The sequence below is a fragment of the Triturus cristatus genome, chromosome 6 (genome assembly GCF_964204655.1).
Source record: "Triturus cristatus chromosome 6, aTriCri1.1, whole genome shotgun sequence".
Lineage (NCBI taxonomy): Eukaryota > Metazoa > Chordata > Amphibia > Caudata > Salamandridae > Triturus > Triturus cristatus.
The window spans coordinates 565,771,930-565,787,753 of record NC_140589.1 but is presented as its reverse complement, the minus strand read 5'-3'; the positions used below and the strand labels follow the sequence as shown (position 1 = coordinate 565,787,753).

The following is a 15,824-nucleotide window of genomic DNA, read 5'->3' as shown; positions in this document are numbered from 1 at the left end:
GAACTGGAATCACAGCACCTTTCGCCAGAAGAGAGCCTATACCGGCCAAAAGTGCCGTTTTCTTGAGGGCCAACCTGGGGCAAGGAGTGGACCGGAAATAGTCTGGCGGATCCTGTCTGAACCCAAGGCGAAAACCCTCGGAAACCACCCGAAGGACCAGTCAACCTCCAGGACGTCAGGAAGAATCTCAGCCGACCTCCAACTGGACCCCTCTCCGGAGAAACAGAGTCATGATTTGGAGGGAGCAGAAGCGGAGGAGTGAACGTTGGAGAACCGGGACTTATCAGTGGAAGGGGCACCCCGGCTACGCCCCCTACCCTGAAAGGGCTGGTGAACACGGCCCCTACGAGAAGGACCAAAGGCACGGGTAGCACCAAAAGACCGGAAACGACCAGCCCGATCCGGAGCCAGCAGCTTCCGATCTTCTGCCGTCTTCTTCACCATATCCTCCAAAGGAGACCCAAAAAGCTTAACCCCAGTAGAAGGAATCTTCATCAGCAAAGACTTCTGGGCAGCATCAGCCTTCCAGGAGCGCAGCCACAACTGGCGCCTAGCCGCTACCGAAGAACCAGCCGCAGAAACAGCCGCACCCAAGGCATCAAAAGAGACATCCGAAAGGAGACTAACCTGCTGCTCCATCATGGCCAACGTAGAGGAGACATCCTCGCCCTGGTCCAATAGTTCAGCCAACGACTGAAAATCCTTCAGCAGGGACTGAATGGCATAAGAAGAATAAGTAGCAGCACGGATGGAAAAATTGGCAGCCGAAAAAGTGCGCTTCACCGCCCCATCCATCTTCCTATCCACAGGATCCGCTGGAGAGGAATCCTCAGAAATCACAGACCCCAGAGACGACATCGCCACCATCAAGGAATCAACCTTCACAGACAAAGGATATTTGGTAGAAAAATCCTGCAAAGGGTAACGCTTAGCCAAGTATCGAGAGAAAGCCCCCTTGTCAACATCCTTCCATTCAGTCTCCAACACCTTCACAACAGAAAAATGCAGAGGAAGATTATCAGGATCCGGACGTTGATATTGCGCAAAAAAATCTTCCTCCATCGGAACAACCGAATCAGGAAACAGCAAGTTGGTGCGAATGTGCCCCAGCACGTCCTTAAGGTCAGCACCCTGCACAAAGCGACCTCGAACCTCCACATCATCCTCAGCATCTGAATCAACCTGGGAGGCAGGATCAGACCTGACCTTCTTGGAAGGAGGCGCAGCCATCTTGCCTCGCAAAGCAGCAGCCACAGCCGAATCAATCATCTTTTGAATCACAGACAAGGAAGGCAAGGCATCCTGAGACCCAAAAGCGACATCCCCAAGTCCAGGAGCCACAGCATCATCAGAAACCTCCATTACAACAGTCAACGCAAAAGCAGCAATGGAAGAACCACCCAGCACCTAAACCAACAAGAAATCAGCATTTTTAAATGGCCACCAGGTGCATGGTAATCACGAAAAAACACAGGACACGCCCCCAGCACACAATAAAGGAGCCATAAGCCCGCGCCCCTTACTGCCGAGGAATCGCCACCAAAGACTGCCGACGGGTAACAGCCGAGGAATCGTCAAAGGAAACATGACCAAACAGAAATACCGCAGCCTCGAACCCCCAGCGCCCGAAGCGCGAAGAACAAAGACCACAACAAAGCGCCGACTGCATGAAGTCCGCTGCGCAGGACGTGCGGTCGGCAATAACTGAAAACGCGCCGCCAAGAGTCCGCTGAAGCCGGACACCAAGGCGCAGATCCAGGAAGGAGGCGGGACCCAAATCGAACCCGACCGCCGCCACGCCGGTTCCGCTAGAGCAGGAACCGGAGAGGTACGTTGCACAGGAGAACCCAAATTAATGAACAACAGAAGAATGTACAGGTAAATACAATAACTAACGTCCCCCCATCCAAACGAACACAGGGCACAAGAGTCCGCTATAGCAGGACCGCCGCCCCACACTCACCTGACAAGCAGGAACATAGCACTCGGAGTAGTGCAGAAACAAAAAAACTGGTAGTTTGAGGCTTTCTGTATCCCTTTATGGGAATGGCGGTCGTCACTAGGGGCCATATTGGAGGGAGAGGGAGACTAGTATGCTAATTTCATTTGGAGTTTCTGTCGGGAGCCGAAGGCTCATTCGTATATACTGTGGCAAGGAAGACGGACGAGGAGGTAATGCATGATAGAAACATCGGTCAACCTGCACAGCTTGAAGTGTCCCAAGGGAAACAGCTATCCACAGGCACTCGACTCTTGTATTACAAATGCCATACTCCTTGCTCTGCGGCTGTGCGTGCTGGAATCAGCCGCCATGCCGCCTCTTAGTGCAAGTGCATTTAGATAAAATCCATTTTGACATAGAGAGCCTGGGCGGGGCGGTGGGGGCGGCACAAGCAGTGCTGTGGGAGGGGATTGCAGATATGGGCAATAAAAAAGACAAGCTTCCACAAACAGGAACCGCAACCCAAAATGAAAAGAGTGCCGAAAACAAACAGAAACAAAGCAAAGCGTAAGGTTAGTGGTAATTGGCCGGTGCTCCCGGGATGAAGGAAAAAAAAGGGCGGGCCACAGCCCACGGATTACCCGATAGCAAAGAAGCTTTTTTGACTGACGAAAAAGCGACCAATCACAAGGCAATCAGCTGGCTGGAAGCCTATAGACTCATTACAGCAGGTCTCGGAGAGACAGCGCTGCCTAGGCTCGACCTAAAAATGAGCCATTGTCCTACAGTAACCACAGGTTTGGTGAGGTAGGACGCCTTCTGATTTACAGCAGGGCTGCGGCTCCACCAGATCTTAAATGACCACTGCTGTGTGTGTAGGGAGACATATGACTGCAGAAAAGTCACTAATCTAACACATTGTTTCTAGACAAAAGTTGACTTTGTGGTCCCTACACCTTGATTCTTTGACATAAAATTTGGGAGTTGGGACAGCGCTTTACTTTTACATAATTTAGTGTCATTGTCAGGACCAAATGTTTGTGAATAGGACTTGTACGTTATGTGCTTAACATAGATTAAAGATTCTTTTCATTCAATATTTTAAAGAAAGTCTAATAATGATTTTTAAGCTTGTTTGAAAATGTAAGTCAGGAAATGTGGTATGCAATGAGTTCTTTATACATGAAATTGTGGAGTGAAGTCAGATATGTTCTCCTCTGGGACAACGGAACACCTTTTACTGATTTACTTATGTTATATGGTTTAATCAGTACAGACAGATAGGACTATTAACCTTTTTTGCAGTTTAAAGAAGTGAATCAGAGATGTACAGGAAAAATCCTCCAAAGGGTATATTGAGCATGGTGGAATCTTCCACCACAGCATTTGTACCAAGACTGTTGGAAGGACTATTTGTTATACAATGGTCAATACCGTTTGTGAGACATGAAATTAACCCCAGATGTAAAGACAAGTCCAATAGTTGCCACTTGTCCATGCACTAAGTGGCACTATCATTGTAGCATCATCAAACTCTCATTGTCATTATTAGGGTATATCCCTAAAGTCGTTTTTATACCTAAGTTGGCCTTCAGTGCTCAAATGGTTTGTTTTTCAAGTGCAAATTCACAAACATTTGTAAAGAACAGTTCAACTTCGATATAGTCAGGTGTTTACTGCAGTTAATTGCATGAGTATATCCTCATGTACTAGGATGGGAAGGGTGAGGGAACACCATTCATAGAATAATGCTTTTCTTTAATTTTGTTGGGCGTTATGACTTTCAGGGCACAAGGCTCGATTATTTTTTGCACTTTATTTCTGAACGGAGCATTTCAACTTGAGATCGCTCTTTGGTCTGTGTGTTTTTTTGTTTTGCTAAGAGAACGTATTGCCTTGGGGCCATCTATAGGTGCCATTTTTTCTGGCTAAATGCTCTAGTGGCCAAGTACGCCCTATCCCCATGCACTATGTACGGCAGAGCGCAACGTGGACACGCTGCAAAGAATAAGATACCCATGGTGTACAAGTTCAGTTTTTTAAAGCTTTTTATTAATTTTCTTGGGGGTTATGACTTTCAAAGCACAAGGCTCAATTATCTGTTGCACTTCGGCACTTTATTTCTGAATTGAGCTTTTAAACGTGAGGTAATTTTTTGGTCCATGTCTCTTTTTGCGACGATATAATGTTCCTTTAGTCTGCCATTTCTACCCGTGGGGTTATATATGTGCTCCTTTCATTTCTGATTGCGCTCTCTAGTGGAAAAACATACCATATCCACATGCATTACTTAAGGCAGGCCATGGTGTGGGTGTGAGCAGCAGGTGCACTGAAGGCATGCCAGGAGCATGCCCATTTGGCCTGTCCACATCCACCCTGCGCCCAGCGTCAGCCATGGTGCCCTTTTTGAGCTAGACCTGAGTAGCAGACTGCGGTATTCTCCGGACGAGCACTTGAAATTTAAAACGGTAGATTACAATTGTGCAAAATATCTGGTAAAAGGATGCGAGGTCACTTCTCTTACTGCACATCTCAAACAACCCTGCCATTCCAGGTGGCGGACTACACGTGGCTTGCCTGAGTGTCAGGAAGGCGGTCATTCACACAGTAGGATAAGTCATCAATCGTCAGCACCGCATGTGGGCCATACACGCTTAGGGCTTGTTTAGTGAATGAACTCTCTCTTCCTAAACATGCTTCACACATTTTTGATTTACTATCGGACTTTCAGGTGAAAGTTCTGTTTTTAACTAAAACTTGGCTAAAAAGGACGTACAACCCGCCAGGTTATTTCTTCCTTCGGCAATACAGAGAGGATAAGGTTGTGGGTAGGATTGCCATTATTCTGTGCAGTACCTTGCAGTGCTCCACATTTCAGTTGGATAAACAAAGGAGCAGAGAATTTGGGCTTCTGTATCTCCCTTTCTCCTAGCGTGTACTTCTTAGAAGCACTTATCTACCACCCCCTGAGCTATGCAGCAGAATTGATAAACTCCTTTGATGAGGGTATTTCCCCATTCCATCTGCAATATTAAAACTTTACTATTGTAGGGGGTTTTAACTTGCACATCGATAATAGAAATGACAAACTGGGTCTAGCCTTGCTGGAAAATGTAACATCTTTCAATCTACACCTATATGTGATGGTGCGAACGCATCAGGCTGATCACAACCTCCACCTGACTTTTTGTAATACTGCGCTCGTTGCAGACACACCTCTAGAACTGACTTGAACAGACCACTGTCATACAGTTTTGTTGGGTATCTGGGAGGCTACTACCTGTTGGGGGCCGCAGATGAAAGAAAAGGATGGCCTGAGCCTGGAGTAAAGTGGATCCCACTAACGTTTGTGAAATACTATCATAGGCAGGGCCAAGTCTCTCGGTGTTATGGACACTGATATAGAAATGGTCACCTCGTGGCTGGGGTCTGCGGCAGACGAATTTGTTCCCAGTAAACCTTTCAAAATCAGACGAAGAGACTCTGGAACTTCTTAAAGACATAAAAGGGTATAAGCAGCTAGAAGGCAAATGGAGATGTAGCATCTGCCTGAAAATAAACTTGCTTACATGTTGGTGTTCAAGAATTATGACAAAACAATCATAGTAGCTTACTCTTCTTACTATGCACAAAAGATCGAGTTAGAAAAGAATGCCCCACGTGAAATATTTAGAATTGCTACATCTTTCTTATCTGTGGCCTGTAATCTGGTTATTCTGGATTCAGCTGAGCTCTGTGAAAAGAGTAGATTAAAAAAACAAATTCAAGCAGGCTTCATATCACCGTCCGCATGCTTGAACGCAGGGAGGTTGATGGCAAAATCATTTTACATCTCTCAGCCAACTTGCTCCTTGCAAAAGTTAATCTCTATTTTAGGAAACAAAATGCGCAAGCTCTTCAAACTACCAAGTCAGGCTCTCCAGGTGATCTGTGCCTGCCTATGATCTTGGAAAGGTCAGCAACTTATGCCAGTCCTCTCCTCAATAAGCTCTTTAATAACTCCTTGGAAGCAGCAGTGATGCCCCTACTATGGAAAAAGGCAAAGGTATTTCCCCTTTTAAAAGCCTTTTTTCCTGGTATATCAGGATTTCTGAAAATCGGAACCAAAAGATCTTCTTGACCAGGTTGTTCATTATCAACCATCCAGAAATCTCAGATCTTCTTTGCCGTTGTTTGCTCAGACACTTAGGTTCAGTCACTCCAGGTTGGGTAGTCGCTACTTCTTGTTACTTGCGATAAAGGAGTTGAATCTCCTCCCATTAAAGCTTTGATGCATTTACAATCAGAGAATATTCAGGAAGGGTTTTAAAATTAATGTACTTTGCATCTCATTAGTCTATGGGGGGATGGGTGCCTTAGTCTTTGTTCAGCGCTCCGACACTATTTTAGGGTGCTTAAATGGGCTTAGCCAGTCAGCTGTTGAGTAATGCTCTCTACAATGTTCCTGGGACATATGTGCGTTCCATTGATGGCATAGATGTATTGCATTGTTTGAATAAGGTGCCTGGTCTGGCTGTGTGGGGTTTTACCCTGATGGAATAAACCTTATGCTTAAAAATGTCCTGTGAAGACGTTGAGTTTCACTATTAACTTTTTGGCGACAATTTGCCAGGCACGAGCCTGCCATCAAAGAAACCCCGGCTTCATCCTCGTGAGTTTGATGTTTGTTTGACGTGTAAACTGGCCTTGAAATCTGCATGACATGTAAGCAGCCTATGAACTCTCCAATACTTCCTCCAGGTAAACGCAGCTCAGTGCGAGGCGATTGGCGTTGCCTTTAGGCCTCTCTGCATCAGATAATCCAACTGTGTGAGGCCTGACTACAGCTGCTCTGCTGACGTACTGTATTGCTTTGCTATTTCCAGACCTAAATAAGCAGTAAGCGAGCAAACAATGAGTGTTGGGCCGTTTCCCTCACCTGTTCATGCCGATGTGAGGAAAGAGGTTCCCTTCAGCATTAACCTGTATAGCGCTCCAACTGCCAACACAAACCGCTTAGCGCCACCTACCTGTTCAGCTCATTATTGTTTGTTCATCTTCAGTTTTGCTTATATAAGGAATTACACTGCCACCTACTGGGCATCGCTGCTGTACCCATGCATTACCACGTATTTCACACCAATATTTATGTGCTAAGTCTCAAAAATGAATATATCCTCATCCATTGTAATACCCCCATCCTTGATTATGTTACCAGGTGTTAGTGGATTGATAGTTTTATGAACTATCTACAGGAGCTGGATGAAACAAGGTTTCCTGCAGTCAGAAAAAAAGCTTTACAGCTTGGGTTTGGGCAAAGAAGGCCAGAACTTATTTAAATGCCTTCCACCTATACGCGATGAGGGGGGAAACGAGATAGAGGATGTATTTAAGGTAGCTAAACTGCATTTACAAACCAGATTTGCCAAGCAAGTTAATGTGGTAATGCAACAGAGAGAATTGGCTGCCAAAGGCCAATTTAGTCAAAGGATGGAAGAATTGATAAGAGACCAATTAATTGTGCTGTGTAGTAGAAAACAGAAGCAGGAACATTTGTGGGTGCCAGTAATCCTACCTTAAAAAATGTTATCACTATAGAAATGCAAAAAGGTGAAGCGGAAAACAAAGTCTCTGATGTAGCTGCGGTCAACAACAAATCGGACTTAGTCAATGCTGTAAAAAGAAAACTTTCAATAACAAGTCTAAACACCAACAAAATTACTGGTTTGAGACCTGCTAGAACATCAAATTCCATGGAGAAGGTAGTAATAGTTATCACATAGCGGACTCAAAGACTTGTTTTGATGTTCAAAAAGATTTTCGCAAGTGCAGGGAAAAAGGACATTTTGCACTCATGTGCAAAGCATTTAACCAAAAAATTGCTGTTGGGGATGACGATGAACCTCAACATAGAATGCTGATAGTGGGTGGTGAGGTTTTTGAGGGGAGTGATGAGGTAAAAGGAAGATCCGTCTAAAGGCAAACTTTGAAGTGAAGGTAAAAATAGTGTCTTTAATGATGGATTCAGCGTCACTATACACCATAATACCGAACCAGTTGTATGATGCTAGCTGGCCCATTTGGAAGTTGGAATCCACACATATTATTTTAAAAGGGTACCAAGAAACAGACATCGGAGTGATGGATGATATTTCTGCACTCTTTAAATTTGAAGGTCAGGACACCAGAGGAAAGGTGTACATAGTACCTGAGGGCCCGCCTATTTTGGGATGGTCGCACCATTATGACTATACATTGTGGTGAATCCGAGGTCCGACAACCAGGTTATGGTGGTCAGGGACAATGCTTAGTAGACATTTTGTGCCAATATGAGAAAGTGATTGAGACTAGCCTGAGACAAACCAGGGAGTACATGCCTGAGATTAAACTTAAGAAAGGTGCTGTACCTGTTAAGCATGTGGAGAGAAAAGCCCCATTGGCAGTGATGGCACTCGTGAGGGAAATTCTACAACAATTAATTGAGGATAGAGTTATAGAAATGGTGGAGGCTACAGAATGGTTATCCCCTGCTGTCATCATTAGGAAATTGGATGGGTAACTAAGTTTCTGTGTTGATTTACACAGCCTTAACGAAAACATTGACATGGATTGTTTCCCTTTGCCCAACATAAATGAACTGATCCTTGCGATGTTTGCGGGGACGTATTTTTCAAAACTAGACTTGCGAAGTGCCTATAATCAAGTGAAGCTCCATCCGAACTCCAAGCATCTCACCTCCTTTATCACTACTGAAGACACTTTCCAGTTTAGTAGGCTGACTTTGGTTTGTCATCAGCAGCAAGTGTGATTCAGTGGTTAATATCTAAGGTGGTGTTGGGGGTCAATAATGCCATCTTCTTTAAGAGATGTTATACACATTTTTGGAGACAATGCTGATGAACATAACAAAACTTTAGGTGAGCTGTTATCTCATATTGCTAAGGCTGGTTTGATGTTACACAAAGAAAAGTGTGTGTTTCTGTTGCCAGCGGTGGAGTACTTGGGTTACTGTTTTACGAGTGAGGGGGTTAAATCAAATGTTAACTTGGTGAGTGCAATTGTGAATGCGGAGGTGCCTAATGACAGGGATAAGCTTTAATTTTTTGTGGGTTTCGTGGAATATTATTCCAAGATTGTGCAAGATTTTGCCCATTAGACAGAGGCTTTGAGGGTGAAATTTGCTTAGGGTGAAGAACAACAGTTAGCCTTTTCACTCATTAAAGATAACATCACCAATGCAGGAATCCTGATACCATTTCAGACGGGTATGAAAACAATTGTCACGGTGGATGCCACTGCTGTTGAGATTGGGGTGATATTATCAAAAATGCATGGGAGAGTGGAGAGGGCAGTAGCTTTCACTTATCTGTCATTGATGAGCACAGAGAGAAATTACTCCATCATAGAATGAGAGGCGTTAGCTGCTGCTTGGGCAACCAGTTATTTCAGAACCTTTATATGGGGGAGCATGGTAATTATGAGGACAGATCACAAACCGTTACTCAAAGTCTTGGGCCCCGGAGGCACAAAAATTATTCCAGTTTGGGCAGGTCAGCTGTGAGAAGAGTGAGTTGGTTACCGAGGAGGTGGTGTCTATTGTGAATGACGCCACAGAAGGATTGGAGAGATGTGTGTCCAAAGAGGAATGGACTCAAGCCATGGATCGGGATAACATTATTAAGGTGGCAGTAAAGTTGATTAAAGGAGTGGTGAGGAGAGAGAATACATTGCCAAACATGGTGAAGACTTTTCTTAAGGTCATGGAGGAGCTATCTGTCCCAGACGATTGCCTGGTGATGAGAGGGGAGAGGTTTGTGCCACCTCATGTGTTAAGATCCAAGTTAGTGTGTTTAGTGCATTAGGGATATCTTGGTGAGATGCTAACTCTCAAAGAGCTTTTGTGTTTCTTCCTGAACAGGAACAGGCTGTGATGGTAGGGTGGAGATTGTGCTTATGAGGTGTGTCAACACTAGTTCGACCATTGCTGTTTTGGGGGAAGTGTTTAGGAGGGAAGGTATTCCCATGGTGTTTGTGACGGCAATGGCACGCAACTCACTTCTGAGGAAATTTGATGTTTTTGGGGCAAGATTGGCATAAGGAATGAGTGCACATCATTATACAATCCCCAAGGTAATGAGTTGGTGGAGAAGATCAACAGGCTGGTAAAAGATACTTTGAAGTTGACATGTAGTGTGGGGTTGTCAAAGCAGGATGCCGTCAAAGACATGCTCTGGGCTTATCGCACCATTGCGAGTACCAGTACAGGGAAGACCCATTTAAAATGATGCGTAGTAGACAGCCTGGGATCAAATTAGCTCCGTCATGGATATGTGAAGATGGTTCCAAGAAAGAGGGTTTGGGGTGAATGGAGAACCAGCAAAAATGCTTCATTGATGTGGAGGACTAGGTCAAGGTTAAACCGGGTGGTGTTTGGTAGGGCGTTGTCCAAGATTTAGCAACTTATAAGGTAAAGGACGGTGGTAGATATAGGGTCAAGTTGGAGAGTGGTCAAACATGGAATCTGAAGAGACTTGCTCAATACCAAAGACAGGGAGGTGTGGAGGTGAAGCTTGGGGTTGGTGAATGGTGTTCTGCATGGTTGCTTATGAGAGACGGTGACTTTGTAAGCAATCAACGGGGTAGGAATGTGGAAGTTCTAGAAGTTCTCAAGAGTGGTGATGCTGACACTGTGGAGATGAAGGCGAAAAGGGGGGTGAGGTTGAGGAGACCCCTTGGTTACTTGGGTGATTATGTTTGGGAATAGTGTCATGATACCTGGGTTCAAAGTTTTGTGATGTTTGGGTAATATTGTGTTGGGGTCTGTGGTTTCCTTGTTTCACCCAGGAATTTTGTGGGGGTGTTGTTTGTGAACATGTGCGTGTAGGTATTTGTCTTGGTATCTTTGTTTTGTTATTAAATGTTGGAAAGTGGCTTATTAGTAGTGGGAAATATGCATCAACCACTGACAATAACATCACTAACACAGTCTAGGGCTCAGAATAGGTCTCAGAACAATTTACCATGCTCAACCCTCCGTAGCTTGGCTGCGAGCAGGCAGGCTTAACTTCAGAGACAGGTATGTAAAGCATTTAAAAAAAACAATTCAGAAAATAAATAAGACAAAACACGCAATACAAATCCAATACCAATTTATACAAATAGGAAATATGATTATCTATAAAATGACATAAAAACAAAAGAAATCCAATATAGGGAACCAGAGGTATTAGTTTTTAGAGATGTAGCCCTATATAACACATAGAAACCTATGGCGTCTATTGGGAAATTATGTCATGTTAGATCAGGACAAAGTCAAAGTTTTAGGACGACCACAATGGATCCCTGCACAACTACCCCTCACGATGGGCTTCGATCAAAGTTTTAATTCAGACTTAGAAACCTTTTTGGAGCTTTTTCTGCCGGGGTCCCTCAATGCTCTTCACCAGTCCAGGTTCGGTGAGGGTTTGCCAGCTTGCTTTCCAGGGAGCTCCGGGTCAAATTCTGGAAGTCGGACCTCTGGAGGTTTTCAGTGGGACGAACCAACAGGACAGGCCAGCTCGCGGATGAAGATTACTGGCTTGGCTCTCACAGTTGAGTCTGTCCCCCTCTGGAGCGGTTTTTCAAAGTTGCTCCAACCTTCTGCAAACTTCTCTAACTTCTTCTGGAAGTTCCTCTGGGGGTCCCAAGTGTCCAAAACACAATCCAAGGGACTGGAATCTCCAAGATGATCCTTGAAAGTTTGGGACTTCAGTTCCCACAATTAATTTGGACAAAACCCTTACAAATCCACTGGATGCACTACAGGCTGGGGATTCTTGGTGGTGATGGTCCAAGTGACGTCTGTTAACCTGTAGCTTACAAGGAGTCCACTATTTATTCTTCTTGAAGCAAGTTAGGTCCACAGGGCTGTAGTTCCAGATTTCGCAGCAGGCGAAGTCAGTCAGAGTGCAGGGCCTGAGTGGTGCAAATCAAACTTCCAGCATGGAACCTTCTTCTCTTAGTTTCAAGCAGAAGATCTGAGAGGCTCTGCCCTTCTCAGATGCTTATTCAGTTTTCTCAGGGGTCAAGCAGGAGAGCACTCCTGTCCAATGAGGTGCAGGGAAACACCCCAGACCATGACCACTTCCTCCAAAGTGTGGCATACTGGTTTCCCAGAAATAACTATTCCTCCTAAATTCAACATGGCTGAAGTCTCAGCAGAGGAGCAAGAACTGGTTGAACCAACCTCCAGTATTGCTTATTTCCATACCTCTCCTCCCCCTGAGATCTGCAACTTCCTTCCTTAAGCCTGCCATCTGGCTGATTTCAGAGGGCATGGGAGTAGATGGACCTGGCCTTCTCCGCCTGTCCCATTCTTCCTTTGAAGCTCACGCTTTACGACTCCTCCCCACTGCTCTGGCATTCCTGTGTAGCAGAGCCCTCTCCTACTATTTAGCTTCTCTCCCTGGGTGCCACTTATCACTTCATCAAAGCAGCCTGGCTAATCCTGTTAACTGTGACCAATCAGGGAAGAGGGCAGGAAGGTTGAATGTTGGCTTGCAGACAAGAAAGTCTTATAACATCTTTTCTATATATTCAAAGATAAATCCAACAATAGCATATTGTTGGCTTTATGAATACCATCCTCCTAAGTCCTTGAATGAAATGTTTCTGTAACTCCTAACAATAGGTATGAGTTCATAAACTATTGTAATGTTAACATGTGGCTAAGATCCACAATGGGAAAATGAAATGTCAAATTTCCCCAACAACAGAGCCTATAAAACATCTTTTATAAGGACCCTGCTTATATCTACATGACCGACCCACCCACCCCTGGGACACGTAGGGGAGACTTCAGGGGCCCTGAATATGCTAAAACAATGTAGATCCTCACGCCTTTCAATTTTCGGAAGCACTTTACTACAATGGGGGAAGTGAAAAGTGCAATTTCTCTACCCCAGGGCATTTAAAACCTCTTTTAAAGGGTCCTTCTTATAAATACCTGACCTCACACCCCTGGGATACCTAGGGGAGACCTTGGGGGTACCTAATATGCCAAGATATTGTAGTTTATCACTCTGTGAGTACCCCTACTTCAAACAGCGAGTTTAGTCACAAGTTACATTTAAAAGCAGTGCTGCAACACAGGGCTGCTTTTTCAATGACCTCAGGCACTTAGCAGTGCACACATGCAAGTTCAGAAAGGGCTGATGGCCTCTAAACTGCCATGCCCTATTATATGATAGGAACTTAAAGGTAGTTTTAATCCCTCTGCCCTTTTATGTACTAGGGACTTATAGGGTAGGCCATGCCAATTACAAGTGTACCCTAATATATAGTGTATCCTGATGTAAGTGTTTTCACTGTATGTTAACCATAGAACTGGCCCTGGGCCTGCTAGCAGATCCCAGGGCTCTCCTGGTGTCAGAAAACAGCATCTAGGGGGTTCAAATGGGGCAAAATGTGTGTTGGGGACACTGCAAACAGGTCCTGATTTCCAACAGTATTGTTATCCTTGTTTTGTTGGGAAGGTAGGGGGATGTGTTATATGGTGCTTAAATGGGTTAGCCAGTCAGTTGTTTGGTAATGTTCTGTACAATGTTTCTGTGATATGTGCTTTCCATTGAAGACATAAATGTATTGCATTGTTTGAATAAGGCAGTTCGGTTGCTGGCTCTGCCTGACCTGACTGCGTGTGGGGTTTTTCTCTGATGAAATGAAGCTTATGCTTAAAGGTTGCCTGTGTAGACACTGAGAACCAGATGTATCAAGAATTGCATTTGCGATTCTTAAATAACTAATTTTACTGATTCACTATTTTAGAATCGCAAAATGCAATGTATGTAGGATTTGCTAATTCTTTTGCGAATCTTTAACATTCCCTTCGCTATTAGGGACTGCCTTTGCATTCATTCCTATGGGCCAGGAGGCCCATAGAAATGAATGGGAAAGCATTCGCAATTTGCGATTACCAAATAGTTAATCACAAATTGCGAATGCAATTGCAAGGGTGCCAGGGGAAGATAAGGACCCCCTGATGCACCCCCAAAAAAGGTAGGTGTGCACATGTGACATACACACATGCCCTAAGGGCATGTGTATGCGCCACATGGCACTTAGAAAAATTCAATTTTGTGCATTTTTCTAAGGATTTGCAAATTACCACCAACTTGAAGTAGATGGTAATTTGCGATTCCTTAATGCAAAGTCGCATTCTGAGAATGCTTCTTGCATTGCATTGAGGGAATTGCAAATTGCGATTCCCTAACTGCATTCGCAAAATAGGTAATCACAAAAATTGCGATTACCTATTTGGCGAATGTCTTAAGGCTTTTTACCATACGCAAACAGGACAATTCTGCGAATTGGCCCATTTGCGAACGGTAAAACCCTTGATACATCTGGCCCTGAGTTTTGTTATAAAAGACACACCTTGGAGTAGCTGTAGCGATTTAAAAATCCCATCATTCATAACATTTGTAGAAGTTTAAGGGATGGAATTTCTCCATAGTGAAAAGCATTTCCCCATGGAGAAAAACATAATAGTACTATGTTTTAAAGTGCAATTGCACTATTGAAAAATAATGATGCATCTGTAAATGTGTACGTACATTTGTGCATGCGAAAAAGGTTTGCATAGGAGGAACTTGGGATTCACAAAAGAATTCCAAAACCATACCTTAGATTGTGATTGACGCACTTTCTTTGGAGAACGCCTTTAATCCACGGTCAATTCTCAAAAAACTTCATAATTTTCTCCAAACCTACGAGTAAATATGTAGGAGTAAATGTATTATTTATTTGAGAATATTGTCCTTAACTTTTTGAAAACAGTTTACTTTTACAGCACTTCTCCATACATTGTAAAACCATTTTAAATTTCTGGTAGTCAACTGAGTGGGCACTACGTTGCAATGTCTATTGTCATGCAGTAAAATTTGTCACAGTGTGAATATATCATATGGGGCCAGATATATGCATTTCAAAAAAAGTAAGTGAGCCTTTTGTATCACAAAAGTTGTGGTTACCTTTCTAAAATATTACATATGGTGTGGTTACCTGCACTAATTCTGAAAAATAACAGATTTACCTGAATAACTCGTGGTTAGATTTAGGGGGTAATACAATCATTGCCTTGAGGTTTTCTACTAAACCTGAGAGCGAATTCTGAGGCATGCACGTTTATTGTTTTGCCCAACAATGCATCAGGAACTTTAATGGCAAATTATTGACTCATTTTGAATGGCCACACGTAATTCACATCTTCACAGTTGTAAAGTCATTGTGTCTCAGTTTCAAATAATACTAACAGAAGCTGAACCTTGGAAACATGGGTACCATAAAGTCACATTAAGAGCCGGGTGAAATGCAGCCTTCCCTACAACCATCTCATAAAACCGCTGCAGGATATTTTTATGAGAAAACAGATATTCATATAACATATGATACAAAGAGTAAAAGCCGGCTTGTTACCAATAAACGTGAGGTCCAGCCCCTACTCACTTTTCCATCTGGCATTGTAAAAACAGGCGGAGTGGTATGAATTCCGAAAAGACACATTCTTGTGTGTCTATGTGGATATGATTTTGTAATAGTTTTCATAGCAATAGCTGGGCCTCTTCTGACTGTCGCTGTTTCGATTACTCAGCAGTACTGCACCCTAAGAGCAAAAGTCAATTGAACCAAAGCACTCACGGGTTTTTCTTTTCCATTATGGATACTTCCTACCTCTAGGCCCAACATCTAGAGGTGCTTCATTAAGCTCCTTACAGTCCGTCTCGTGGTAACAATTTTATTTCTCAGTGACACTGCAAAGATTACACAAGAGGTGGGCGCTCTCTCTAAGCAAGGGGCTCAGGCGGGCGAATTCGACCCGAATCCTGTGAAACAACAAATGATGCTTAGAATGCATATGCGTGCC

The 15,824-nt window shown here is 43.9% G+C and overlaps 1 protein-coding gene across 1 annotated transcript; it reads right to left on the bottom strand.

Moving 5' to 3' along the window:
- Positions 1 to 228: 228 nt before the first annotated feature.
- Positions 229 to 1,362, bottom strand: LOC146817406 (lamina-associated polypeptide 2, isoforms alpha/zeta-like). The gene has a single exon (XM_085609635.1). The coding sequence runs from the start codon at positions 1,360 to 1,362 to the stop codon at positions 229 to 231; it is 1,134 nt and encodes a 377-aa protein (XP_085465761.1).
- Between the last annotated feature and the right edge of the window lie 14,462 nt (positions 1,363 to 15,824).

What these genes read in the sequence shown, in the direction of transcription:
- LOC146817406 (XM_085609635.1), bottom strand. Translation starts at nt 1,362, where the DNA reads ATGGAGGTTTCTGATGATGCTGTGGCTCCTGGACTTGGGGATGTCGCT.